This window comes from Leptodactylus fuscus, chromosome 2 (genome assembly GCF_031893055.1).
Source record: "Leptodactylus fuscus isolate aLepFus1 chromosome 2, aLepFus1.hap2, whole genome shotgun sequence".
In the NCBI taxonomy this organism is placed as follows: domain Eukaryota; kingdom Metazoa; phylum Chordata; class Amphibia; order Anura; family Leptodactylidae; genus Leptodactylus; species Leptodactylus fuscus.
Window position 1 is genome coordinate 172,962,112 of NC_134266.1, and position 27,894 is coordinate 172,990,005.

Below are 27,894 nucleotides of genomic sequence, written 5' to 3' on the forward strand. Positions count from 1 at the left end.
ACTATAACTGTGAACAATTGTACATGCTATGCTATGTAAATGTCAAGTAAGTCTGTCTAGAGATTTAGTCGTATGACTGAACACCCTCTGCCCAGGTTTATAGTAACATCTTCTATCTAGTGACTACCTATTTAGATAACATGAGTTTAGATTCTGCAGTTATGATCAGGACCTAGGACAGTTCCACCATATCCACAATAGTTTGACAGAAATTACCAGAGATTATGCATTTTCATACTGAATATAATACATATCTTCCACCTTCATAAGGAAAAATAATACATTTCCCTGGGTTGTTGACAGTATGATTTGACAGAAGAACAGACTAGAGCTCTCAGGGGGTGGATTTCCTTCTTATTTCAATGAGAAGTGAATAGTGGAGCATAGAAGCAGTGGGGGATTGTGCTTGTGCTTATGAAGCAGGGTGTGTGCAGCCAGAAGCAAAGCAGGGAGTGGGCATAGCCTGTGACTTGGAGATTGCAGCTGAATGATGAGAGCCCTTTGAACAAGTGTTTGATGATCTATGCATAATGTGAGTATTCTACATTGGCAATATTTAGTCACTTTCCACTGATTTCATTGCTCATTTTCTTCAACTTTTAGTAAGACTAAGATGCAGTTGTGTATCATGACCAGTCCAGGTATATTGATATAATGTTACCAAAGTGAACCTGCCTGGTGTAATGAACACATTGTGGCAACAGTCAGTGTAACTTTACTAACATAATGTAACCCTTGCATGCCTTTAGAAGATTATAGGGCAAGCGTCTCTAGCTCCTATTGTTTCCTTGTTATCAGATGCTTTGTTATTTTTGTTCGTATTACATACATATTTTATGTAAGTATTACTATATTGTTATTATGACTGTTATTTTCAGACATCAGGAATGAACAAGCTATAAACCAAGTTTTCTATTAAATAAATGATATTTATTAAACAGACTAGCTGACTGTGAGATCCATACACAAATCACAGAGTTGCAATATTATTCCCTGCCAGTTATGATCTGGAAATACAGCGAGTAGAAGTAAAATACGATTTGCTGCCTTTTTATGGTGGAATGATACATAGAGATTCATAGCATTGTGAGACAGGCAGGAGTGATTGATGATGGTGTGAGCTCAGAGCAGGCAGACAGGAGCAGCTATTTACAGGTGACTGACTTGTTGATATTTCCCTCTGACTTCTTAGATGGTTATTATTCTACATAGAGGTGGTGACTTAAGGAATGTTAAGTTGATTATTTGTCTCTTTCTTAGTTCTCCATGTACAGATGAAAAGGGTGCTGTAACCATATAGATATATATTCATGAAATAGCCAGATCTTGCATAAGAAGATGGCTTTCCATGTGGAGGGACTAGTAGCCATAATCCTTTTCTATTTGGCGATCTTATTTGTGGGTATTTGGGCTGCCTGGAGAACTAAGAACTCACGTGGTGATGGAGATCCCCGAGAAGGAATTATTGTGGGTGGAAGAGATATAGGACTCCTGGTTGGAGCTTTTACTACTACAGGTGAGAATCCACTACTTGGTTTAACTCTTTTATGAAGGTTTTTATCTGTGGATAATAAGACTGATATATCAGCATTATAGGAATCCTGGATTCATTAAATCAATGAGCATTGATTTACTGCTTGGCAAACTACACAGATACAAAGTATACAGGTTATAGATTTTACTACTTATTTTTACAACCTGCCATGTTGTTGACTGGAGATGGCAAAATAGACTGGATATTCAGAGTAAACTCTCTGCTGGCATCTCAGTGATCTGAACCTGCATAACAGGCTGTGCATTTACTGTATCCCTAATTGTCTATTATTTAATTACTTTCCATCTTCCTTGTTATACGCTGCTACGTTACCTGCTATGGTGTAATTCCTGTTAATGATGGAATGATTAGCTACAGCAAAGTTTTGTCTGCCAGGGCTCAGCTACATTTATTTAATATTAAGTGACTGCTGTAGCTACATAGTTACTTTGCAAGTAAACAATTAACCAAAGCACTAAAATATTTGTTTTTTGCTACATATGGCAATTTACTTAGCATGCCATCTCATTTCAAAAGCATATGTGTGAATTTAAAAGGCTTGGAATTACTTAATTCATTAGTTAGCTAATTAATTACGGTAATTAAAAAAATAAATTAAAAAGTCACCAAATGAATCTTAGAATTAATGCATGTTCACCCTACCACTATATATTTCTTTGTGTATCATTTACAATTTCAAGCTAATAATTTGTATCTGTTTTTTTTATATCAATGCAATTTATTAGCAACATGGGTTGGTGGAGGATACATCAATGGGACAGCAGAAGCAGTGTATGTGTCAGGATATGGGTTGGCTTGGGCTCAGGCACCCATTGGCTACTCACTCAGTCTTATCGTAGGTAAGTCAGAATTGAGTTACGTGTATTGATATTTGCCTCAGTCAAAACTAACTATGGTGATCTACAAATCAAATAAGGGTTGAGGAATACAACTATCAGGGAGATTTAGAGTTTAATGCATGGCTAATTGAATAAGCAGACCTTATTCTGTTCCATTGAGATGTTGCATTTAAATAACATTTTTCTGGCCTTGAATTCAGTGTGCTGTTTTATTTCAGGACATGTAAAAGATAATGCAATGGTGTTCCTATTATGGGAAAATTATGAGGATAATTAATTTTACGTCTCATCTTGCATTCAAAGCCGGGAAAAATGATTATATTATAATATATATATATATATATATATATATATATATATATATATATAGGATAAATAATTATTCTGCAAATTATCCGGCCTCATAACATTCCAGTGGCATACATCGCTTCATTCACGAGATACTACACTGTGATATTTATGCCAGCCTCTTAACCTTTAACATTGTCTCTGAATATTATATTATTCAATAGCTGAATTAAAATCTTGACTAATTTCCAAGACTCACTGCATAAGGACCACCCTAAACCCTACCCAGCTATAAGTAAATGTATATCCCTATAAATGTATTACAAAAGGTATTTAAATGGTGCTATATGTTCTTTATAGGACATTAGTATACGCATGGTAAATGTTATGGTATCCGTCATCATCATAGCAATATCTAGTATACATTGGTTATTGGGATAGCAGTTTAATTCTATTAAGAGCATATTTATTTAGGCTATAAACACTATTTATGTATAAAAGGCCAAAAACCAAAGTGGTTTCACAATTTGTTCATTTTATTTCCCTGCGTTGCAAATTCAAGTTCACAAACTATGAAACTATAAAAAATAATTGTATACCGTAAGAGCCATTAAATTGCATAGTACACTCTTCCTGTAAGCAGTATTGAATACTGTAGATAAATCTAATAGTGTTGGTGGTTTCTGGTCAACAGAGTATATTGACTATGAATTTGTACTGACAATACTAGTTTTGTGACATAGTAAATGTATCCACAGCACTGTCTTAATGCCAGCATAGGGCGGGGAAATGATTTTCCCAGTTTTTGGTTTATGGAGGATGTGCAGTTTAAACCCAGCAGCTATTTAAGTGTTTATTTCAGAATTTGTCTTCTGTCCCCTATCAAATGTCTTATATCTATTATTATACAGTATATAAAAGACTGTATTCAGAAACACTTTAGAAACTATAGGAAATAAATATGTTTGATGTCACAAACGAAATGCCCAACTGAAGGACCTCCAAAAATTCCTCTGTCCCTACGCTTCATATGCATAACGTGGAAATGAATAAATTATTCTTTCTATAATAATACACCATAGCTGCAGAAAGCCAGTACATACTTATAACAACATGTCCATGATATAAAACCGGTCCATGTGTCTTTCTCCAGGTGGCCTGTTCTTTGCTAAGCCCATGCGATCAAAGGGATATGTAACCATGCTAGACCCTTTCCAACAGATTTATGGGAAGCGAATGGGTGGATTACTTTTTATACCAGCGTTAATGGGAGAAATGTTTTGGGCCGCTGCAATACTTTCTGCTTTAGGTAAGACTCCTACATATGTTATCTAATTTTAATTATATGTTATGTATCCAGAAACCTATACAAGTATTGTATGCAACTAAAATAATATTGCATTCAGAAATCATAATGACTGTGTCTTACTGAGGCTACCTTTAATAAATAACAAAAATTGCTGTGAATTTAGTAAAACAACAAAGCAGAGCTGCTACCAAATGAATTTTGAGGAACACTGAGCTAAAGTTGAAAATTGCTTGGGCAGGCAAGGCCCCGATAACCTCACATGTATTTACATCAAAATTGGAAACATTGTCTCAACCCTCAAATTAAATTCTATGTCTGATATGTGACCAGAATCGAACTTTGAATTTTACAAATTGGATTTTTACAAATCATCGTTACAATCATTCAGTGCTAAACTTGTCACAGAATTTTGTCCCTTTTCTCGCCCTTTATATAAATTGCAAAACAGTTTGATGCCAGAACAATCAAATCAGTTTCCTCGGGAAATCTGACTACCTGTTACCTTATATGAAAATACACAGCTTGCTAAATCACACTTTGATATATCACATATATATGGCGTTTACATTTTTTGTGCCCATTCGTTTCAGAGTGTTTATTCAGATGGACACATATCATTTTTTTACTCATGCTAATACTTGATATATCATAGAAGTGAAGGAGAAGTCTGGGTTGGGGCAGTGGATAGGCTGAAGACAGAAAAATTAAACGTGAACTCAACAAATTCCAGATGTGTGTTGTAAAATATACAATATTTGGAGAAATCTGTAATCACGTGTTGAGAAGCCTTAAGACAGAGGACTAAGCTTCTTATTATAAAACACATGTAGATTTATTAATTTTTTCAAGGAAAACAACAGAAACAGTGAAAACTTCCAGAATAAGAGAAATATCAGTCAATGTCTCATTAGCTTACATCATCAGAGAAGCTCATACTTAGGTTTCTTCATCTGGATATCTTGTAGAGTTCCAGCTTGATTCATGCCTGTTCATCTGGTGGTGGGCTCTGGGATGATCATGACATCTTGTCTAGGATGACAGAGAAGAGATAGCAGGCAGACCTGCCATAGATCCCCATGGATCCCCTCCATGGATGACCCCCGACGTGTGTGTCGGTCACTCATTTATGTTCATGAGAGTGGGTGTTACCCATTATTCTGAGCTTGTTTCTTCAATATTAAGATAACTCTAAAACAGTGTACCCTAACCACACCCATGTAGCATGAAGTCAGCAGACTAGAAGGTTAACCCTATATATGCCAGGAATATTGTAATATCACAATATTTAACATGTGTAGATAAGGTTTAAAAATCCCCGAAAGTTCAGCATTAAGCATATAGTGGGAGGCAGTGTGCTCTGGATATGACAGAGTTAAATCTTGCAGTATAACAAGTATATCTGTAATTGGTCTCATTGGTTTTATTAGCATGTTGTTTGAACTCTTTCCTTTCCAGGCTGGCCCTTAGAGGGAACACTGGTAGGAGGCCGAGCTAACACCTACTTGTCTGCTAATCACTGACTGGTCGTGTCCCTGTATAATTCCTCTCTAATATCATTTCTAGTGCATGAAAATTACTGTAATACTACAAAACGTATTTTGATCATAAGCAGCATCATAACAGTGTTTGCTGATAGATGAGTACAGTAGATGTAAGGAACAAACAGCCAGCAGATATGGCTGGAAAACCAAAGGAAGTGAATTTAAACATGGGATAAAAAGACCTATGGATTCAAGCCATACAGATACCTATACAATGTCAATAGTCTGCTATAGGGCCATACTGTAATTTCATGTGGCTCTGATTTTATACAAACACACACAAGGTTTTCAAGGTTACTGTTCTTGATGTCTTACTTTACATTCTTACTTTGACCTCAATAGATATTGTTTTAAAAGGATCCTATCATTGGATACCCTTTTTTTCTGCCTACCACGTAGGAATAGCCTTAAGAAAGGCTATTCTTCTCCTACCTTTAGATGTCTTTTCCGCGTTGCCGTTCGGTAGAAATCTGTGTTTTCTTCGGTATGCAAATGAGTTCTCTCACAGCACTGGGGGCAGTCTCCAGCGCTCAGTCCCCAATGCTGCGAGAGAAATCTCCAGCAACACCTCTATCTTCTTCTGGAACACCCTCTCCCTGTGTCTTGTTTAGTCCTGAGTTTTAATCTTCTAGGCATGTGCAGTTGGCTCTGCCATCTGGCCTCAGGCAGAGCCGACTGAGCTTGTCCACGGCCACAAGAAAATGAACGCTTGCACAGTAAGCTGTGTATGTGGCCATTTTCTTGTGGCTGCTTACACAGTAAGCTGGTGTAAGCGCCAATTTTCTTGAGGCTGTGGGCATGCACAATCGGTTCTGCCCGAGGCCCGATGGCAGAGTCAACTGCGCATGCCTAGAAGATTGAAACTCGGGACGGAAGAAGACACAGGGAGAGGGTGTTCCAGCAGAAGATAGAGGCGTTTCTGGAGAGTTCTCTCTCAGCATTGGGGACAGCCCCAGTGCTGGGGAGTGCTGCGAGAGAGCTCATTTGCATACCGAAGAAAACCCGGATTTCTACCAAACAACAGCGTGGAGAAGACACAATATACACAACTCATCAATAAAGCAAAGTATAAAAAAGTATATTGTGTTGCAGATTTTTGCCAATATTTGCGCAATTGAAAATTTGTTCCATTGATCTAAAAGGTTGTTTCTGCAGAATGTGCATGGATTTCTACAACCGTATTTCATGAATGAGAAATTTCTGCAACAAATCTGCTGTGTGCAAATATTCTGTGTACTAAGAGATTATGTCAGAATAAATTCTTCCATTTGTATCCTATCAATAAATATGATCTCACATAGAAAAGATTTATTCATTTAGTCACGTGGGACACGTTTAAAGTAATAAAATGTGGTAAATAGATCTCTACTTCTCTTTAATAAAAATCAGTATTATGAGGCTTTTCACAAAAGTCTGCAGACTTTGCCTATCCCTATTATGCCTATATAGAAAACGCCACTGTTTCTGTAGATAATGCATTTTTTTTTAAATCTCAGCATTTCTACCGTTTCCAACGTATGGATGGGATTAGCCAGAATCCCACCAACTTTTCAGGTACTATAAAAGTCCGCGGTTTTTTGCTATGGCGTTTTCACAACATGGGGCCCGACCTAAATCAGAGTCAAATCTGAAGTTTTGGATTGCTGTATATCCTAACTATAGTGTCGTGGCCAGATTTTCCTTTGTTCCATCATACATCAGGGTGTGTATACAAGTATGTTTAAGACTCATGTTTAAGTTAAGGGACACTCTTTACTTGGGAGGGATCGATCTGCAACACTAAAAGTCCATAGAAAAGAGTGATACTGTTTCTAGAGGGAAACACAATATAGACAAGCCCTTTAAATATTGCCACCCCATGTCAAATATAGACCCAGCAATAGTGTTACATGATTGAATTTATACATGCACAAAATATATGCAGTGATGTATAGCAGAGTATCAGCCACCGCTGTCATTATGTTTGACATGTCATTGTCTCAACATTAGTCATGTATGACATTAAGGGTAGAGCTCATGTGGATACATAAATAGTCATTACATGGGTGCTCTTTCATGTAGCTATGAATTAAGGATGTCCCTTTGAAATGCTGAAATGAGAGAAGTAAGCGACAATCCTTACGTCATGCGGAGAGAAGGGAAACACTTATCTATAGTACGAGTGGGGGTCTAAGGGCTTAGCTTTTATCTCACAGGTAAGGTTAGAAAATAAATCAAACCGTGCAGATTTACATTATAAATCAGTAACATTCAGTTACTGAGAGGCGTAATAAGTTAACACTTAGTGTGAGTCATCTGTGTACAAAGTTCAAATTGGCAGTCATTTACCTGTGTTACTGCCACTTACATTTGATTCAAGTGTTCATCTTGCCACGGGTTGCTTGGTCTATTTCTCCTGCTTCAGGCCAAGTTTATCTTGTTCTAATAAACGTAATTTACTATAATTTCCTACTGTGCCCTGATTAGATGAAACAGCGAGGGGCTTGTTTCCATTCACACTGTTATGATGACAATTATCACAGTAATATTGATGCAATTATTCTGTTTTAGACATTAATGGTTCCAACTAAAATGGTAACATGTGAAAGAATCAAAACATGACAACAAACTAATGGAAAACAAAGATATATTTTTTACATTCTAAAATCCCTACAGAAACATTTGATTTTAACAAATGACAAATTACATGTTAGATTTATATATCTGATCACTTGTCAGAAAATAAACCTGTGCAATGTTTCAAAGCTCCTGGAAATGTGTCATATGTGGCAATCCACAGACACTGGGTTTTTGTATGATTTATTGCCACAGTGAGTTATTTAAGGGATTAACTGGGAATCATTTTTCCCTTTCATGTTTTAACTCTTAAGCTATGGCCCCACCTAGCGAGATACAGTGAAAACACGTGGTGGAAAAAAACGCAGCGGAAATGCATTTTGTTTTTTTCCATATCGTTCTTCATTGCATTTTTACAGAGTTTTCCTCTGTGTACTTTCTGCCCCTATTATAGCTATGGAAAATGCCAGAATTTCTGCACCTATAACTGAAATAGTGCAATAGTTCAAAAACGCGGGCTAGTATAGGCCATTTATATGTGATCTGTCAGATCCAACAGGGTCATCTGTTTTAGCAGCCTCTGGGAGCTATAAGCTGCTAGTGGACGGGCAACACTTGCAGCACTGCTCCTATTTCTAGTAACAGAAGCAGCTCAGCAACTCTGTCCACTGTATAGTGATGGTTCCGGTGCACTGCAGACTCCGCCCATCCACTAGCTACTGTCACCAAGACACTTCTAGAACAGCTGATCTGTACAGGGTCCAGGTATCAGTTCCTGACAGATCACATACTGATGATTTTCTCTGTGGATAAATTATCAGTATGAAAACTCAATTTGAATCTAGAAAACTCCTTTAAGTCACCTAATGAGACATTCACTTGTAATGATGGGAAAAGATGGAGGAAAATGAGATTAGACAGACATTGGGTGAAAAGCCAATAGGCGTGTCCTGAATGTGATGCTGTAATAGACTAGTATTATTCATGAAATAAATAATACTTGAGAAACCTTGGGGTACTGTAATATTAAATTCAAAAATAAAGTAGAGATAACCAATGCTACGTGCCCAATTAATAAACAAAAAATAGAGATAGGTAGGTAACTATCAGGGACGTATTAAAAATTAACTTTTATTGATATGTATTAAAAGCTATACTTAGTACAAGACAACATAACAAAAATATGGTATAAAATACCCAAAAATCCACAACGGTGATAATTATGTGCAACCACCTAGCCTGTGGGGGAGTGGGACACACCGTCCTCCACAATCGTTTATTTACCCCACTAGTGTTACACTTATCTTTGTTGTGGATAATGGGATCGAGAACAGGGCTGGAAAAACGTGTGCTATAGCCGCCTTTGTTATCTATAGAGTACTGGCAGGCAAATAACTACACTGCTGTAGATGTTTCCTTCCCATAAGCTGGAGCTAAAGTTAGTAACTCATTTTGTTAAAACACTGAAGCTCTCTGCTGTGCATTAAATTGCCTACAAAAGAGGACTTGTTAGCAGGCTGGTAGACAGGGTAACCCGATAGTAACACCTATCTATAGGCTAAAGTGATTATCCGGGTAGAGCTGCTCTGCTGCAGATAATTCACAGGCAGCTCAGACAGCTCAATTCCCCTCGTCTGTTTTAGGGCTAAAACAATAGCCGAGATTATCTTAATCTTTGCCTGGCATTGATGTTTAACATAAACATCAATGCCATGGGGGGAAGGGAGTCATATCATAAGACGCTAATGTGATTTAGATAGTGGTCAGTTAATCTCCTGTGCACAACAAAAGCCTCTGATGATTCATGCTGACAGGGAGAGTGTAAGGGCCCCTTCACACGGCGTATACGCTCACTGCTTTGGAGCGTGTAAACGTTCCGTAGCAGCGGCGTCTAAAAGCAGATCGCATTGATTTCTATGGGAGCTGGCATACGCGCGCTCGCCATAGAAATGAATGGGCTGCTTTTTCCATTCATTTCTATGGGGAGCGCGCGTCTGCGGGCTCCCATAGAAAACAATGGGAAGTGCTTTAGACGCCGCTGCTACGGAACGTTTACACGCTCCAAAGCAGTGAGCGTATACGCCGTGTGAAGGGGCCCTTAGTATGTTGAAACGCGTCAGGCAAATATTAAGATAATCTCGGCTATTGTTTTAGCCCTAAAGCAGGCGAGGGGAATTGAGCTGTCTGAGCTGCCTGTGAATTATCTGCAGCAGAGCAGCTCTACCCGGATAATCATTTTAGCCTATAGATAGGTGTTACTATCGGGTTACCCTGTATACCAGCCTGCTAACAAGTCCTCTTTTGTAGGCAATTTAATGCACAGCAGAGAGCTTCAGTGTTTTAACAAAATGAGTTACTAACTTTAGCTCCAGCTTATGGAAAGGAAACATCTATAACAGTGGAGTTATTTGCCTGCCAGTACTCTATAGATAACAAAGGCGGCTATAGCACAAGTTTTTCCAGCCCTGCTCTTGATCCCATTATCCACAACAAAGATAAGAAGTGTAACACTAGTGGGGTAAATAAACGATTGTGGAGGACGGTGTGTCCCACTCCCCCACAGGCTAGGTGGTTGCACATAATTATCACCGTTGTGGATTTTTGGGTATTTTATACCATATTTTTGTTATGTTGTCTTGTACTAAGTATAGCTTTTAATACATATCAATAAAAGTGAATTTTTAATACGTCCCTGATAGTTACCTACCTATCTCTATTTTTTGTACTGTAATATTAACCTTTATATGAAACATTAGTGTTTATGTAAAGTGCATGGAGGTACTGGAAGTATATAAGTAGTGCCTCACATAAGGGTGCTGTTACACTTTAGCAGTTAAGGTTTGGTTACAACTAGAGATGAGCGAATACCATTCGATCGTGGATGGCAGACTTATGCGAGATCCTACGTGTCTTTGAGGAGTTCACCAAGAGGGTTAGCTGTGACGACACACTAGTGAGCGTAACCATCTCGCTCCTTTGTGTGATGCGAGAATCCCTCACCGCCATCAGGGATAACGCATTGCACGCTGAGGAGTCGGGGATAGGAGCAGACCCATCCCAGCAGGATAGTCAGTGTACTCTCCTGTCAGCTTCTCAGCCTGTAATGACGGAGGAAGAGGAGGAGGATGAAGTGGCAAATGAGATCATTGTCACGCATGAGGCTAGTGGGGAAGTTCAGTGCGTCCCATTACTTCAGCGCGGATGGGGCGAAGGGGAGGAGGAACATGAGGAAATGTTTAAAGGCTCAACTCACCTCAAGAGCCAACAGATCTCTGCTGGTTAAAGGCTCACCTCACCTCAAGGTCCAAAAACATTGTTGGTGCAAGACCCAACTCACCCCAAGGGCCAAAAACATTGTTGGTGCAAGGCTCAACTCACACAAAGGGCCAAAAACTAAATCTCTGCTGCTACGAGGCTCAGTTCACCTAAAGGGCCAAAAACTAAATCTCTGCTGGTTAAAGGCTCAACTCACCCAAAGGGCCAAAAACTCTGCTGTTTAAAGGCTCAACTCACCTCAAGGGCCAACAAATGTCTGCTGGTTAAAGGCTCAACTCACCCAAAGGGCCAACAACTCTGCTGTTTAAAGTCTCAGCTCACCCCAAGGGCCAAAAACATTGCTGGTGTAAGGCTCAACTCACCCCAAGGGCCGAAAACATTGCTGGTCAAAGGCTCAACTCACCCCAAGGGCCAAAAACATTGCTGGTGCAAGGCTCAACTCACTCCAACGGCCAAAAATATTGCTGGTGCAAGGCTCAACTCCCCCCAAAGGCCAAAAACATTGCTGGTTCAAGGCTCAACTCATCTCAAGAGCCAAAAACATTGCTGGTGCAAGGCTCAACTCACCCCAATGGCCAAAAACATTGCTGGTGCAAGACTCAACTCACCCAAAGGGCCAAAAACTAAATCTCTGCTGGTTAAAGGCTTAACTCACCCAAAGGGCCAAAAACTAAATCTCTGCTGCTACAAGGCTCAGTTTACCCAAAGAGCCAAAAACTACATCTCTCCTGGTTAAAGGCTCAACTCACCCAAAGGGCCTAACATTCTGCTGGTGCAATGTTCAACTCAATTAAAGGTGCAAAGCTTAGGTGGCTTCTTTCCAAACCGAGGATGATTCCTTTCGGTAAGATCTGATGGCTGCTTCCAGCCCTGATTATCCTGGTTGATCTTGTTCAGTAACGAGGCCAGCTCAGCATGAGGATCTTCTACGTTAGGTTGACCATGCCCACTAATGTGCATGAACACAGTAAATCACAGTAAATGTTCTTATTTTTCTCCAATTCAAACTCTGAATGAACTGCTCTGAAAGATGGCCTAGGCACTGCTGCAATGGCAATCACTGGCTTTTCCTGTTCTGGTTCCAAAGAATCTTGTGTCTTACTTGAAGCAGAGACAATTTTAGTCTGACTGCTGGTTGCTTGTGCTGCAGCATTTGGAGTTGGGTCTGTCAGCCTTGTGATGAACTCCTCATTCTGGATCCCATTACTTTCAATAGTCCCTAAAGTCTTTTGACACTTTGAATTTTCTTCAGTTCCAAACGACTCTGTGTTTAGATTTGGCTCAGTCGCAGCTACAGAACATGCCTTGGAAGGCAAGGTTTCTTTTAGTGGCTCCATCTCAACAGGATGATGATGATGATGATTGATGATGAACCTTGCTTAAATCTGGTGTCGAAAGGGAAAGTGGTTTCTGATCTACATCTAAAGTACTGGAGCATGTTGTTTGTTCTATTAACACCTGATCAGAACGCTGTAGAGGTAATGTAGAGTCCGATATTAGAGGACCATTACCGATAGTAGTGGTTGCAGCCAATTCTCCACCTTTGCGGTCCTCTAAATAAAAGTTACCAACAGGACTTGACGCCAAAATGTTATCAATTTCACAATCAAAATCAAGGTCAATGTCTGGGTCCTCACTCCAATCCACTGCATCAATCCCACACAATGAGAGTGATGGTTTTGGAACCACCATTTTAGGGGCTAACAATTTTAAAGGGGCTAACACTCTGCTACTGCAAGGCTCATCTTACCCAAAGGGCCAACAAATCTCTGCTGGTTAAAGGCTCAACACACTGAAAGGGCCAAATACTCTGCTGGTGCAAGGTGCAACTGACTTAAAGGGCCTAACACTCCGCTGTTGCAAGGCTGAACTAACTTAAAGGGCCTAAAACTATGCTGGTAAAAGACTCAAGTCACCTCAAGGGCCTCAATCTCTGCTGGTAGCTCAGCCTAAGGGTCTCTAACTTAATTTGGAAGGGCTCACGTGAAGGGCCAGAAAAGTAATTTTTGGAGGTCTCACCACATCACACACACACATAAACAATGACAATTAAGGGTGGGGGCTGTTGGATTTCCCACTGCCTATGTCATCTGTGGTTTTCATGGGCAATGTGATTTAAAGGGGTGCAGGCTAATGTTTCTTTAGCTTTAAATTTGTTTTTCTGTCCATACTATTGTGGAGGAAAGAAGGTTTCCAAGTATTTTTCCACTTTCCATATTGAGTTTGGAGTGTCTAGTTGATAGGCTTTGATAGTGGGGTAATACTGGGACTTGGGCGTGTTAGATGCACCCAGGCATGCTTCCCCTGCTGTCCCAGTTGCATTCCAGAGGTGTTGGCATCATTTCCTGGGGTGTCATTGTGGACTTGGTCACTCTCCTTACCCAAATTTGGGTTTCCCCTGAAACAAGCATTTTTTTCCCCATAGACTATAATGGGATTCTATATTTGGTCGAATAGCTGAATATTGAGGGGCTACTCGAAACGAATATCGAATATTTCACTACTCGCTCATCTCTAGTTACAACCATATGAGAAAAACAACGTGTTTTATGCCACAGGTTTTGATGTAATTGTGGTTTTTACACATGAAATATATTGATTTAAAATGTCTCATCTGTAAAAATCATAACCAGTATGAAACTGTGGCAAGAAAGCAGCATTTTCCCAATGTATTTTTGATGCAGTTTTAACTGTACCCCAGGCACTAATATGCAAATGCACCATTAAAGTGAGGCCAGAGAGAGTCAGGCCTTGTTCACATCTGCGTCGGTAATCCATTCAGGGGAATCCACATGGGGACCTCCCGAATGGACTACCGAACGCATTGGCAAGTGGTGTGCAGTGAAACCACACGGCCCTCATAGACTTGTCTGTCCACATTTTCCGCGCACAGACCTCGTGGAAAGCACACAAACTCCATTATAGTCTATGAGGGCCGCGTGCTTTCACTGCTCCCTGCTTGCCAATGCGTTCAGTAGTCTGTTCGGGGGGGAGGGTCCCCATGCGGACTCCCCTGAACAGATTACCGACGCAGTTGTGAATGAGGCCTAACATTTGCACAGTTCGGAAACACTACTACAAGATACACCATTGAGCAGCACCCTAAGCATTACAGCTGCCTCGGCTTTTTGGGAGTATCGCTGGACAACGTTTTCTTAGAATGGAGTTTCCTCCACAATCAGCTGGACATGTTTCTCTAACTGTGGGTGGGTAGCTCTTAGTATACAGTATTTGTAGGAAATACATTATTAAATACTTTCCATTCAAATGAATAGGGAATTATATAGTAATATAGCTATACATAGTTTTAACTAGAGATGAGCAAACACTATTCGAAACAGCCGTTTAGAATAGCACACTCCCATAGAAATGAATGGACGTAGCTGGCACGTGGGGGGTTAAGCGGCTGGCTGCCGGCAAAGTCTGCGTGCCGTCCGCTTCCATTCATTTCTATGGGAGTGTGCTATTTGGAACGTCTGTTTCAAAAAGTGTTCGCACATTTCTAAGTTTAACTAGAATGGAATTTGTTCTTTCTGACTATTTGTATACAGACATGGAATTCCCTAACAGAGTAACCATTTTAATGTCTAAATTCATTTTTATTTTTGCTCATTCGAAAATGTGTCTAGGGTTAACTACTAGAGATGAGCGAACACTAAAATGTCCGAGGTTTGAAATCCGATTCGAACAGCCGCACACTGTTCGACTGTTCGAACGGATTTCAAACCCCATTATAGTCTATGGGGGGAAATGCTCGTTTCAAGGGTACGCAAAATTCGATAAAATTATACTTACCAAGTCCACGAGTGACGGTCGGGCTGGATTCTCCTTGAAGTTTTCTCCCGGCGCAGCGTCCCCGTGGCGTCTTCCGGCTGGAATTCGCTCTGCCCAGGCATCGGGGCCTAGGCAGAGCCGACTGCGCATGCACGGTCGGCTCTGCCCGGCCCGACGCCTGAGCAGAGCCGACTGCGCATGCGAGGGCATGCCCGCACATGCGCAGTCGGTTCTGCCTAGGCTGGATGCCTAGGCAGAGTGAATTCCAGCCGGAAGACGCCGTGGGGACGCTGCACGAAGAAGACTTCTAAAGGTAAGAGAAGAACCAGTGTTGATTGGCAATGTATAGCATTTTGCCAATCAACGCTGGTTCTGCATCAAACCTTAAACTTCGAACAGCTAGTAGTGTTCGATCGAGTACGAGTATTTTGAATACCGTAGTATTCGATCGAACACCTACTCGATCGAACACTACTCGCTCATCTCTATTAATTACCCTATAATAGAATAATAACACAAGATGGTTGGAGCATCTTCCAGTGGTCACTCAAGCCTATAGATTTTTTTCACATTCCTATTCACTTGAATGGGAGTGAGATGTGGTATGAACCATGGAGTCAAGAGAGTGGCACTTTTCCTGGAAGAAAAAGCAGAACATCCCTAGGCAACGTCTTTATTTTTAGGACTAACTGGATTTGGGTTGATTATTATACAAAACTAGATACTGAAATACTTTTTCTATATGGTTTTGGATTAGTCATATTTTTTAATCAAACTTTTTTTTATTTAATAGTTACCCATTTCTTTATCAAAATGGCAGCTCACTATTCATCAGTAGTGAATGTGATGTCACATGACAGACCAATCAAATGTCATCATGTAGACGACACAACTAGATTATGTGTTGATGGTTGGATGGAGGGAATAAATATTCATGAGCAGCTGTTTTGATTAAGATACACGTAATGCAATAAAGAGACTTAAAATGCAGGAAAATGACAATGTATGGGTGCATTCACACTACGGATACTGTGACTGATTGATTCTGAACGTGAAAACACGTTCAGAATCAGCACGTATAAAGCAGATCCCATTCATTTCAATAGGAGCACTCTCCATTGAAATGAATGGGCTACTTTTTTCTCATTCCGAGCCGTACACGCGAGCGCTTCCCATTCACTTCGATGGGAGCACTCGTAGAGAAAAAAACAGCCCATTCATTTCAATGGCGAGCGCTCGTATGCCGGCTCCCATTGAAATGAATGGGATCTGCTTTATACGCGCTGATTCTGAACGTGTTTTCACGTTCAGAAACAGTCACCATATCCATAGTGTGAATGCACCCTATGACATTAAAAAAATCTACACATACAACCAAATATGATTTTAAAATGATTATTGAAAAGTGGGTAGAAAACTAGGTGTAGTTAGCCTGCCAAGATATTTACTCCAAATTTATCAAATGTGACTTTAAATGGTTGTAAAAATTGTCATCATCTCACTCCTGCATGGGGTTGCGTAAAAAGTAGTGGAGTAACTTGTAAAAATAGAAGTGTGACGCTCAGTTCACATCAGCGCTTTTCTCTCTGCATTTGTCATCTATTTCAAGTGGAAACCGAACGGAAACCATGCGGACTCCATTATAGTCCATGGGGTCTGCAGGTTCCCTAAGGTAATCACATTTTTATGCGGATTCGGTTTCCATTCCGGGGGTCCCCAAGCGAAACCCCCGAAAGGAAACCCATGCACAGATGTGAACCAAGCCTTAGACATGAATATATGCTACATTTAAAACACATTGCACCACATTTGATAAATTACAGAAACACATGCAGTAAGTTCAGCTTTAGTCTGCATAAAGCTAAGGCCCCACGTAGCGGGACGCAGCAAAAAAAAAACACTGTGGGAAAAACTGCAGCAACAATACATCATGGTTTTTCCTACAACCCTTTTCATAGATAGGGAAGCTTCCAGCATTTCCGTAGGTATAATTTACATACTGCGATTTTCAAAACCGCAACAGATTTGCAAATCACAGCATTTCTGCTGCATGTATTTTTCTGCAATTTGTGAAGCCCCAGCCTTACACATAATTGTGCCACATTTATCAAGCATTGCATAATGTTTTATACATTTATGCTGCAGATTTTTCTATGCAATGTGTCTATGGGATTTGCCAGAATTCCATCCACTTTGCAGGTAATGTAAAACGCACAAAAGAAAGATAATACACCAACATGACACAAATTTTACAGACTCAAATGTACTTTACTTGTATGTCTTTTTGTATATATTTCTCACAAGGTGCCACCATAAGTGTCATAGTGGATATTGACATCAACATTTCAGTGATAGTGTCTGCCTTGATCGCCATATTCTATACCCTTGTTGGTGGAATGTATTCTGTTGCCTACACTGATGTTGTTCAGCTCTTCTGCATCTTTATTGGATTGGTAAGTAAAAGTAAAGCCAAACATTATTACATTCTTATTACTTTTTCTAGCCCCTATATATAGAACTCTAATATGGCCATTATTCAGAACTTTTATAGTATATTATTAAATAAACAATAAATATGTATGAGCAAAAGTCTGAGGCCGGGGCTCCACATTGCGAAAATGCTGTGATCTCAAAAATATTAGCATTTTTGTAAATCGCAGCATGTCAGTTATACCTATGAAAATGCTGGTGTTTTCCCTATAGGTGTAATAGAAACAGAAAGTCCGCAGAGGAAAACTCTCCAGACTTTCTACTGAAAAAAAAGTGATGCCTTATTGTATACATTTTTTAATGAACAGATTATTGAAAAAAATGAAATTACTGTGAAACATTTAATGGGTTAACAAATTTTGCAATCTCCGTTTTAGATTATATTGGGGTATAGTTTTAAAAATGGATTGATTTATGGGAGTTTCTAAAATGTAGACCTTTAAAAGCCCTTTCAGAATTGAAGTGGATCCTATAAAATAGGTTTGGGAAATTTGGAAAATTGCTATTAGACTTGTAAGTTTTTTTAAGCCAAAGTCTTTGCCAATATATAGTCTTTGCGATGGTGTCCTCCTGGTACAGTCCGGTCCTTCAACTGAACGAGTCTTTTCTGGAGTTCTGCTGAAGCCGCTAATTGGCCTCAGCCGTCACGTGACCACTGAGGCTAATCAGCGGCCTTAGCAGGCCTCTGGAAGAGACCCGTGATGATGCAGATAGTGACATCACATGCCATTCACTGATTGGTCGGTCATGTAACTGCTGAGGTTAATCAGCGACTTCAGAGGAACTCTGGAAGAGACCTGTTCAGCAGAAGGACCAAAATGCATCGGGAGGACACCAAGCATCGTGGACAGATGAGTTTTTTATTATTTTCAGTGCCCCTGGCTGATTTAAAAATTAAAGTTAAAGTGGTTGTCCATTTTTGCCTGGAAAATACCTTTAGGCTAAGGCCCCACTGGACGATATGCGACAGTAATGCATCATGGTTCTTCCCGCAGTGCTTTGAACCAAAAGTTCACAGAGTTTTCCTCCGGAGACTTTCTATTACCGGCATTTCTGTAGATATAATTGACGTGCTGCGATTTCCAAAACCACGCCGGTTGGAAATCGCGGAGTGTCCACACTGTGGTTTGAAACACAAAGTGGGCTTCGGATTTGCATGAATCCCATCCACTTTGCAGATACTGTAAAATGCTGCAAATCGCGGCGTTTCCCGCCCTTTGGGGCCCCGGCCTTGAGCAGTTTCACAGTTACTTTGCTGTTCCATCTTAATTGTGCACTTTTGTCTGCACACAGCATTAACTTCAACCACATCAAATACCTTTGGGATGAACTTAAAATCTGATTATTAGTCTCTCCTTTTTTTCCTACCACACAAATGCACTTTTGATGAATGGACACAAGTTCCCATATAGACAGTCCAAAATCTTATGGAAAGATTGGAAGTTCTTGCAAAAAAATAAGGTCCAATACCATTAACAACCATAATTTTGGAATAGAATGTCCAATGGGTTCATAAAAATGTGATGGCCATGTGTCCAGATACTTTAGCTATGCAATGAAAGCAATTGTAGGAAAATTCAATTTCCTGTTAAAATAATGGTAGATTGCCAAAGCACCCAGTCTACATATTGAGTTTAATTTTCTGTATGAGAAAAAATATAGAAATTGTCTTCAATAGAATAGTTCCAGTGGGCGCTTTAGTTACGGATATGATTCCTGTGATTCCATGGGTCCCTTATGGAAAAGAAATAGCAAAGAGCCCAGATGGCAGACTAAAAGCTCAGCTCATTCAGTTCCTCATCAGTATCTGTAGGGGTTTGGTGCTCTGATGATAGAAGATAATGTAATGAGGAGATTTGAAGAGATATACTGTAAACAGCAAATGAAAACATATTTAGGATATTTATATATCTTACATATCTATATACGGTTCATTACAATTTTTTCGCGTCATTTTTCTGTTTTGCTCATTTTCAGTCATTGTCTAGAAATGTTGTGTGATATACACCTTGATGTGCAATGCGTGTGACTAGTGTCATTTCAGACATACTGGCTCTTTGTTGCAGTGGATCAGTATACCTTTTGCAATGACTCATCCGGCAGTTACAGACATCACAGTGACAGCTGTAGAAGAAGTCTACAAGGAGCCTTGGCTGGGCAGCATAAGGAAGGAAGATGCCTGGTCTTGGATTGACAGTTTCTTGCTTCTGGTAAACAATACTTTTCTAGAAATCTTGCTTCTGAGTAATTGAGAGGCTCATGAAAAGGGCACAGTATGAAAAGAGAAGACTTCAATGTCACCTTTAATTCAGGATGAATGCTGGTTCTGAATGATCGATTTCTTTAATTTCACATTTAGCAGGTATTCTGGTTTTAATAAGTTGGAAAGCTTTTGTGAGCTGAAAACTAATGCTTTTCACTTATTAAACTGGCAAATATCTCAATCTGATGAAACAGTTAACATTATGTACGTATGATCACTATTGGCAGCCTAAACTACAAGCTGCAGAATTTAGGTCTTGTTAACACAAAGCAGATTTGATACCGTTTATGACCTTTATACAGTAGCACATACTCCACTAATGTAAAAAAAGATTTTTTGTTATTTCAGCAACTTTTTGGTGTGCGCACTGAATATACAGTCTAGCCTGCCTTAATGAGGACCTTTCATGTCCTCATACATATGCGAGTTTTATATGCTACCAGAAAGCCGACAGTGCACTGAATTCGGGGCACTGTTGGATTTCCCGTTATGTGCCTCAGGGCTGGAGATATCGGTGGCGTTAATTGTGGCACCAATATTTCCCCACTGTCAGAAGGGCATTCCTTGTTTTCTGAAATGGAGTCAGCTTAATATATGAGAATAGGAGATGGGATACTAATGTTTAGAAATTTAAGTGAATGAGCAAAAGAGAAATCTAAATCAAACCAATATTTGGTGTTACCACCTTTGGGGGAGGAATCCTGGAAGTGCTATATTACTATATGATATAGTCCCACAGAGCCCTGAACAAATCTGTATGGAATTACATAAATAAACTAAATGATGTGATCAAACCTACATCCACAAAAGATCTGCGGTTAGTTCTCCAAGGTGCTTGGAACAACTTCCCTGCTGAGTTTTTTGAAGAACTGTGTGAAGTAGTACCTGGATGCTGTTTTAAAGGCAAAGGTGGTCTCACCAGATATTGCTTTAATTTAGATTTCTCTTTTGTTCAACAATCACTTAATTTGTTAATTGACAAAAATAAACTATTAACACTTATAGTTTTGCAGCATTTTCAGAGAATGTAGTTTTGTACTTCCCTGCTCTCCTAATAAAGTTACTCAAGAAAGGGTACTCAAGAAAAGCAAAGTATGAGGCATGTGAAAGGGTAACAAAAGTGATAACAACAGTGATAGCAGCTGGTAATAGCGTCAAGGTTAAGAGGGTCTACTCACCTGTTCCCTATGTAAAATGTAATTTCATGGGGCAAAAACTGTGATTTTCTGCTGTCTTGCTTTGCTATGTTGGTTCTCCTTTATGTAGAATATATGAAACATGTTACTACATTCAATGTTGCTCAAGAAATAGTACTTACAGTATGTTTTAAATGTATAATTTTGCAGATTTTAGGAGGCATTCCCTGGCAGGCATATTTCCAAAGAGTCTTATCAGCATCATCGGCAACTTATGCCCAAGTACTCTCTATCTTAGCGGCTTTTGGCTGTTTAGTAATGGCTATTCCCTCAATTCTCATTGGCGCTATAGGAGCTTCCACAGGTGTGTAAAATTTACACGCATCAATATTAATATTTTGCATGCAGTATTTTATAGTTATTGTACAGCTGCTTAAGGGGTTGCCTACTCAATACCTAACAATAATGCGTCTTAACGAGTTCTTATGCAATTTAGGGCGGGTTCACATCTGCGCCCCAGTCTCCACTTTCAGGTTTCCGTCTTCTGTCAACAGGAGATGGAAACCCGGCAGGCAGTGTCCGCCCGTGAGCGCCTGTGAGCGTTTTGTGGTCTCCATGGCAAAACTGTTTTTTTTAGAAGGACACAAAGTCCTGCATGTCCAACTTTGTGTCCAGTTAAAAAAAAAAAGGTGTCACCACGGAGACCACAAAACGCTCACGGGCGCTCACGGGCAGACACTTTGCAAACCCATTCAAATGAAAGGGTTTGAAAAGTGACTGCCGGTTTCCGTCTCCAGTCCAGTTTCTCGGGCAGAAGACGGAAACCTGAAAGTGAAGACCGGGGAGAAGACTTACTAATATATTTACTAATATACTCGTTGTTGAAGTTGTGTTCTGTTTTCTGTAGTGCTGAAGTCACACTATCTAGTTCGGCCATCTTGTCCATAATTGAAACATGGTGGAAACTCTGGAAGGAGATTAGTTTGGTCACATGTCCTTCCATCTTCAGCTATCATAAAAATTGGCGTTTTGACTGTATGAATGTGGTAAATGATATGAGAATAGTAATAAAGAATCCAGGACATAACTTTATTATTAGATACAGTGGCGTAGCTAAGAATGGCGGGGCCCAGTGGTGAACTTTTGACATGCCCCCCTCCCAACCAGCACCGAAGACCCCAACCTCCCCCCCCACCCGCATTCCTACACACAATATTATGACCCATAGTGGCCCCTGTACACAGTATTATGACCCATAGTGGCCCCTGCACACAGTATTATGCACCATAGTGGCCCCTGCACACAGTATTATGCCCCATAGTGGTCACTGCACACAGTATTATGCCCCATAGTGGCCACTGCACACAGTATTATCCCCCATAGTGGCCCCTGCACACAGTATTATGCCCCATAATGTCCCCTGCACACAGTATTATGCACCATAGTGGCCCCTACATACAGTATGTTGCCCCATAGTGGTCCCTGTACACAGTATTATGCCCCATAATGGCATAGCAGAGTAACTCCAGTCGGTAACAGCCTATTAAAAAAACAAAAACAAAACCGCAGTGGTAGTGGCTGTTACCGGACCCCCTAATGTCCTGGGTCCTGTGGCAGCCACTACTACCCCGGTAGTTACGCCCCTGATTAGATATACTTATTCATTGTGTTAGCAAGTTCCATAAATGAGTCACTAACAATTTGTTAATATTAGCTGTAAAGTGAAGATGTTGACACTTTATGATCTAGTACATGTGTGTTATATATGACTTTTTATGCATACTGTATAGTATTCTTTCTCAAAGAGGTTGACCTGTATGGATAATATATGGTAGAACTCAAAATGAATTAATCTGGTCTTGGTAAGAGGGAGGTCTTTTGGAGAGGGTTCACTGTAATCTACCATATCTGCCACACTCCTTTTAAGTCTAAGTAGAAAGTATTAAGCTGTGGCACACTTATACCTGTCTTAACATGGTCACTGGTCTTAATATGTCACTGGTTTTTCAGAGTGGAATGAGACTGCCTATGGTTTACCTGATCCACAGACAAGAAATGAAACGGATATGATCCTGCCTATTGTCCTTCAGTATCTGTGTCCACCTTACATCTCTTTCTTTGGACTTGGTGCCGTATCTGCTGCTGTGATGTCTTCTGCTGACTCTTCAATCTTGTCTGCTAGCTCTATGTTTGCCAGGAATATCTATCAGCTTTCATTTAGACAAAATGTAAGTTAGTCCTGAGTCATTTCCGTTACCAGGCATGTATTGTTGCACATATCTAAGAGCAGAATTACCATAATTAAAATGCTATAATATCATTGCTGTTAAGTTCTAACTAAAGGAAATGGGTCACATTTAAAAGAGGTTGAATTTCAATGATTTTTTTTTCTTTTCCAGACTTGCAAAGTAGTAATATTTAATCATTATTAGGATGTTTTCTATTACTGAGAGTTACAGATGAGAATAAAGGGAGGCTGAATTAATTGCTGTTTCTTTGAATGTCAGACATATTCCCTCTGCTACAAAAGGAGGCTTAAAAGTTTCCTAAAATAAAATAGGGAGTAATTTAAAGTAGTTATTTGGTTTAGAAAGTCTATTTCCATGTACCATGTTAGTGTTTTCTGAGAGAATAGTTCCTCATCTGACTCACCTCCATGTGACCCGAACAGTAGACATCAAGTCATCATATTGCACCAGCAGAGGCAATGGAGTGGTGTTAAACATTTGCTGCCATGTCCTCCAGCAGATTACTACCGATCCAGCAGCTGGTCAACCTGTAATGTGTTTTTTGGGGGAAGGAGCTTCTAACTAGAATTAATTGTCCATGGAGGACATCTTTAATCTCCATCAGAGAACCAGATTCAATCTGCTGCCTCATCCAACAATGGAAAATAATACAAATAATGAAATAAGTGACATAACAAATATTTTCTTAGAAATGATTGTAACTGTAATCGTTTACTTTCTAGGCATCAGAAAGAGAAATTTCTTTGGTTATGAAGATCACTGTCTTTATATTTGGAGCCAGTGCAACAGCCATGGCATTACTGGCAAAGTCGGTCTATGGACTTTGGTATCTGAGCTCTGATCTGGTCTACATCGTCATTTTTCCTCAGCTGCTCTGTGTCTTATTTATTAAAGGAACCAACACTTATGGCTCTGTCATGGGGTATGTCTTTGGACTTTTTCTAAGGATAAGTGGAGGAGAACCATATCTACATCTTCAGGCTCTTATCTGTTATGGGGACTGCTATCTAGACAAAAATAATATATATTTACAAAGATTCCCATTTAAAACCCTCTCTATGCTGGTTTCATTTTTAACCAATATAGCCATCTCTTACTTGGCCAAGTATCTATTTGAAAAGGGGATATTATCACCAAAGTTTGATTTTCTAAATGCTGTGGTGGCTAAGCACAGTGAAGAGAACATGGACAAAACCACTCTTGTGAAGAATGATAATATCAATTTGTCGGAGTTAGCTCCAGTGAAGCCAAGACACAGCATAACATTGGGAAACACATTTGTAAATAAGGAGGCCATCAGTGACTTGGAATCAAGCCCAGAGTCTCCAGAACTTGAAAACAAGGACCTCTGATATAGCCATAATAAGAATACAGCTTCTACATAACTAGCAATGACTCTATAAATTGAAATAAAGATGGTAAGCAGTGTTTTACTACTACTATATGATTTTATATATGTATGTCATTGCACAATTAAATATAGACATCTTACCATCCTCCCAATGTGAAGGCACATGCATACTAGAAATCCACATTGTTCTTCAAACAGACTTTACTGAAATGTTGTGAAGACTTCATTCTTTTTCAGTTTGTTATAAAGACCCAGCAATAAACTACATGTAAAAAGACACACAACTCGTATTCTCAAAATTCACAGAAATAACTGAACCAAAAAATACCTACGGTGTGTTTCGGAAATCTTATTTTTGTTCAGTGTGTAGTCCTCTCTAGAACCTAAATGTTTAGGCAGTCATCCTAGGCAATGTGGATAATAGTGTATGGATGGCATATTATTCATAGGACGTGAGTACATTGCATGACTTTTCATATTACATAGATTTTTATATTATGTTTTTAGCAATGGTTCTGCACTGATTTTACTTATGTAACCAGGAATAACTATAACTTTTTGTAAAACCATGTAGTATAATATAACATGATAAATAAAGCAAAGTGACATTCATACTGCCGCTGCTGTCCGCCACGGGGTGTCCGTAGTAAACCCCGGGGAAACCGGACAGCAGACGGCTTGCGAGCGGTCGGCTTCAAAACCCATTCATTTGAAATGGTTTTCAAAGGTGACCGCCCATGAGCGTTTACAGCCTCTCCGCCTGGTGTCCGTTTTTTTTTTTCCACGGATACAAAGTCCTCCATGTAGGATTTTATGCTATCCAGTTTCCCCGGGGTTAACCACAGACACCCCGGGACAGACAGCAGTGGCAGCCACTTTAGGTTCACCGCACTGATTCTCAGCAGCACCCACAGACACACAGGCACAGATGTGAACACAGCATTTGTTCATTTTCACCAGTGAATGGACAAGCCAACAACTTTCTCTTTTCCCCCAATATTTTCTCACCTTAGCTCTCTCGTGTTTCCCACATAGTTGGAGTTGAGGTTGAGCCTTGGTCTTGTCCATATTTCTTATCTAGTGCTGCCATATTTTCTTAGCATGATATGGCTCAGTGCTATACTAAGCACTAGTCTAGTTGTATGGCCCATACCAGCCACCACTACATACCCCAAACCGTATCTTGAAAATGCCAGATCCTGTTTAGGAAGGCATTGTAAGTTTGTTGTTGTATACCCTTGCAGTGTTGGACTGGAATGTCTAGGACACACCAATGGAATTGATTCTAGAGGCCTACTCTAACTGTTACTGGCATACAAGCCATAAAACAGCCAGGACCCCTGCAGATCGGTTGTACTGAGACAAGTACGGCTACAGGTAACAACATATGCTGTTTACCTGCCATACGATGTGCACCACTACAGTACCTAAACCCACTGCTGTATATTGTGTAGCGAGCAAGTAACGTGGCTTCTGGTATTATTAAGATTTCTAGTATCAGTACTGTTCTTAAAAGGCTGATCTGGAGGTCAGAATAGTGTATAAACTCTTTAAAGGCGTTGTCCAGGAATTCGAGCAACTCTTCTGGCAGGGGAGGTGTGAAATAAATAAATGAAAAAAATACTTAAGTGTCCCTGATGCTCCGTTTTCCACCACCAGCATCCATTCAGTCTTGCACATGCGCCTTCTTGCCATCCTGCACCTTATCTGACCACAATTAGTGACATACGTAAGTGCTCAGAGGCTTGGTGGAGTTCTAGGGTTAAATCCAGCTGAGTGGTGTCCTAGGTTCGAATCCAACCAAGTACAAAAGTGAATTATCAGTGAATAAATGTCACTGATGATTGCTCTAAGTGGTCATGTGAGACAAAGGATAACAACAAGTATGAGACTGACAGCAGATGGGACAGGTGAGTATGCTTTTTTTTTTTACCTCTCTCCCGCTGCCACAGGCTTCACTTCAATTCATGAGCAGCCTTTTTAATATTCCCACTAATGCCCCACAAACTTTAATGTCCCCTCCACACAATAATGTCCTACATATAATATAATGACAAAATCAATGGTCCCTTATATCATACAATAACCTCATTGGGTCACCATAAAGAATGGGTGACCAGTGAAGGGGCCACTGTATGTGGGGGTTCAGCAAAGAGACCTCTGTATTGTAGACCAGTAAAAGGGACACTGTAATGGCCATACAGTGTTTTCTTTACTGGTCCATCATACAGCAGTATTGACTTATTACTTACCTATCTGCTCCCCAGTCCGACTCTGTGTCTCTCTCTGCTGTGGAGGCACTGCTGTATGTCATGTCCACAGGCTAAATTTGGCATGTGGCCTACTAGCTGAAGAGTGGTAGAGCCAGAAGACTGTGGCACAGGGAACGGGGCCCAATTGGGGATTCACTGATACCCCGATGGTTCAGTACAACCCTGTAACCTACTATTCAAGCCCAGCACCCAGCCATAACTAGTTTTTGAATACAAATTGTAATAATCGATAAATAAGTTATCTATGCTTGCCTACCATTTTGTTTAAAAAAACAATAGTCACTTTGTTGTTTACATTTTAAAGGAGGAATCCAACCAAATTTGATCTTTTGATGTTCCATATGAACATATATGAAGATCATACAGAGCTTTCAGATGCCATCAGTGCTGGTGAGAATGTTCCATGACTGTACATTTCTAAAACTGCATTTGAAATGAAAGTCCATTAAAATGAATGAAAGGCTTGCCTTGAATATTTTGTTGGCAATATCTATAACTGACAACCCGAGAAGTACTAAAAAGGTTTGGGAATGGTACAAAACTCAATACCCTATTCATTCTAGAAATCAGAGATTATATGTAATCACAGATATCGCCAATTCTGCCATGTTTCAGTCAACAGTCAGAGGATCAGCGTTTTGGTAGATTTCACCTTGAAGTGATTTCTAAAATAAGATAGCACTTGGCAAATTAAACAGAAATCTTGTGTGTTGTAGTGTGCAGATAGCTTGAATTTCCCTTGAGTCCTCATTTTTTCCTCAGATGGTTGGGACAGGAGTTGATAGAAGCAAGTAAAAATATCATGAAATTATGAATCATATAAAATCTAAATGTTCATCAATAATATGGAAGATTTAGAAGATTTATTGTATCCCTTTGTTACCAACTGAACATTGGCTTGAAATAACACAAACTGTAATAAGAGCATTACCACTTGTCATAATGTGCTGAATGAGCAGTATTAGGATAACAAAGAAATGGCGCAATATAGAGT

At 39.9% G+C, this 27,894-nt stretch overlaps 1 protein-coding gene across 1 annotated transcript; it reads left to right on the plus strand.

Moving 5' to 3' along the window:
• Positions 1-374: 374 nt before the first annotated feature.
• SLC5A7 (solute carrier family 5 member 7) lies at positions 375-24,945 on the plus strand. The gene is made up of 9 exons (XM_075265126.1): positions 375-532; positions 1,261-1,516; positions 2,281-2,394; positions 3,836-3,991; positions 17,443-17,591; positions 19,695-19,838; positions 21,238-21,391; positions 23,038-23,255; positions 23,999-24,945. Exons 2-9 carry the CDS (start codon positions 1,339-1,341, stop codon positions 24,626-24,628), a joined length of 1,743 nt encoding a protein of 580 aa, XP_075121227.1. The 5' UTR covers positions 375-532; positions 1,261-1,338; the 3' UTR covers positions 24,629-24,945.
• The last annotated feature ends 2,949 nt before the right edge of the window (positions 24,946-27,894 follow it).

Bases quoted from the DNA above. Each gene is read 5' to 3' on its own strand.
- SLC5A7 (XM_075265126.1), top strand. From the start codon at position 1,339: ATGGCTTTCCATGTGGAGGGACTAGTAGCCATAATCCTTTTCTATTTG. The intron at 19,839-21,237 runs GTAAACAATACT...ATAATTTTGCAG, and splicing joins TTGACAGTTTCTTGCTTCTG to ATTTTAGGAGGCATTCCCTG. The intron at 23,256-23,998 runs GTAAGTTAGTCC...TTTACTTTCTAG, and splicing joins AGCTTTCATTTAGACAAAAT to GCATCAGAAAGAGAAATTTC.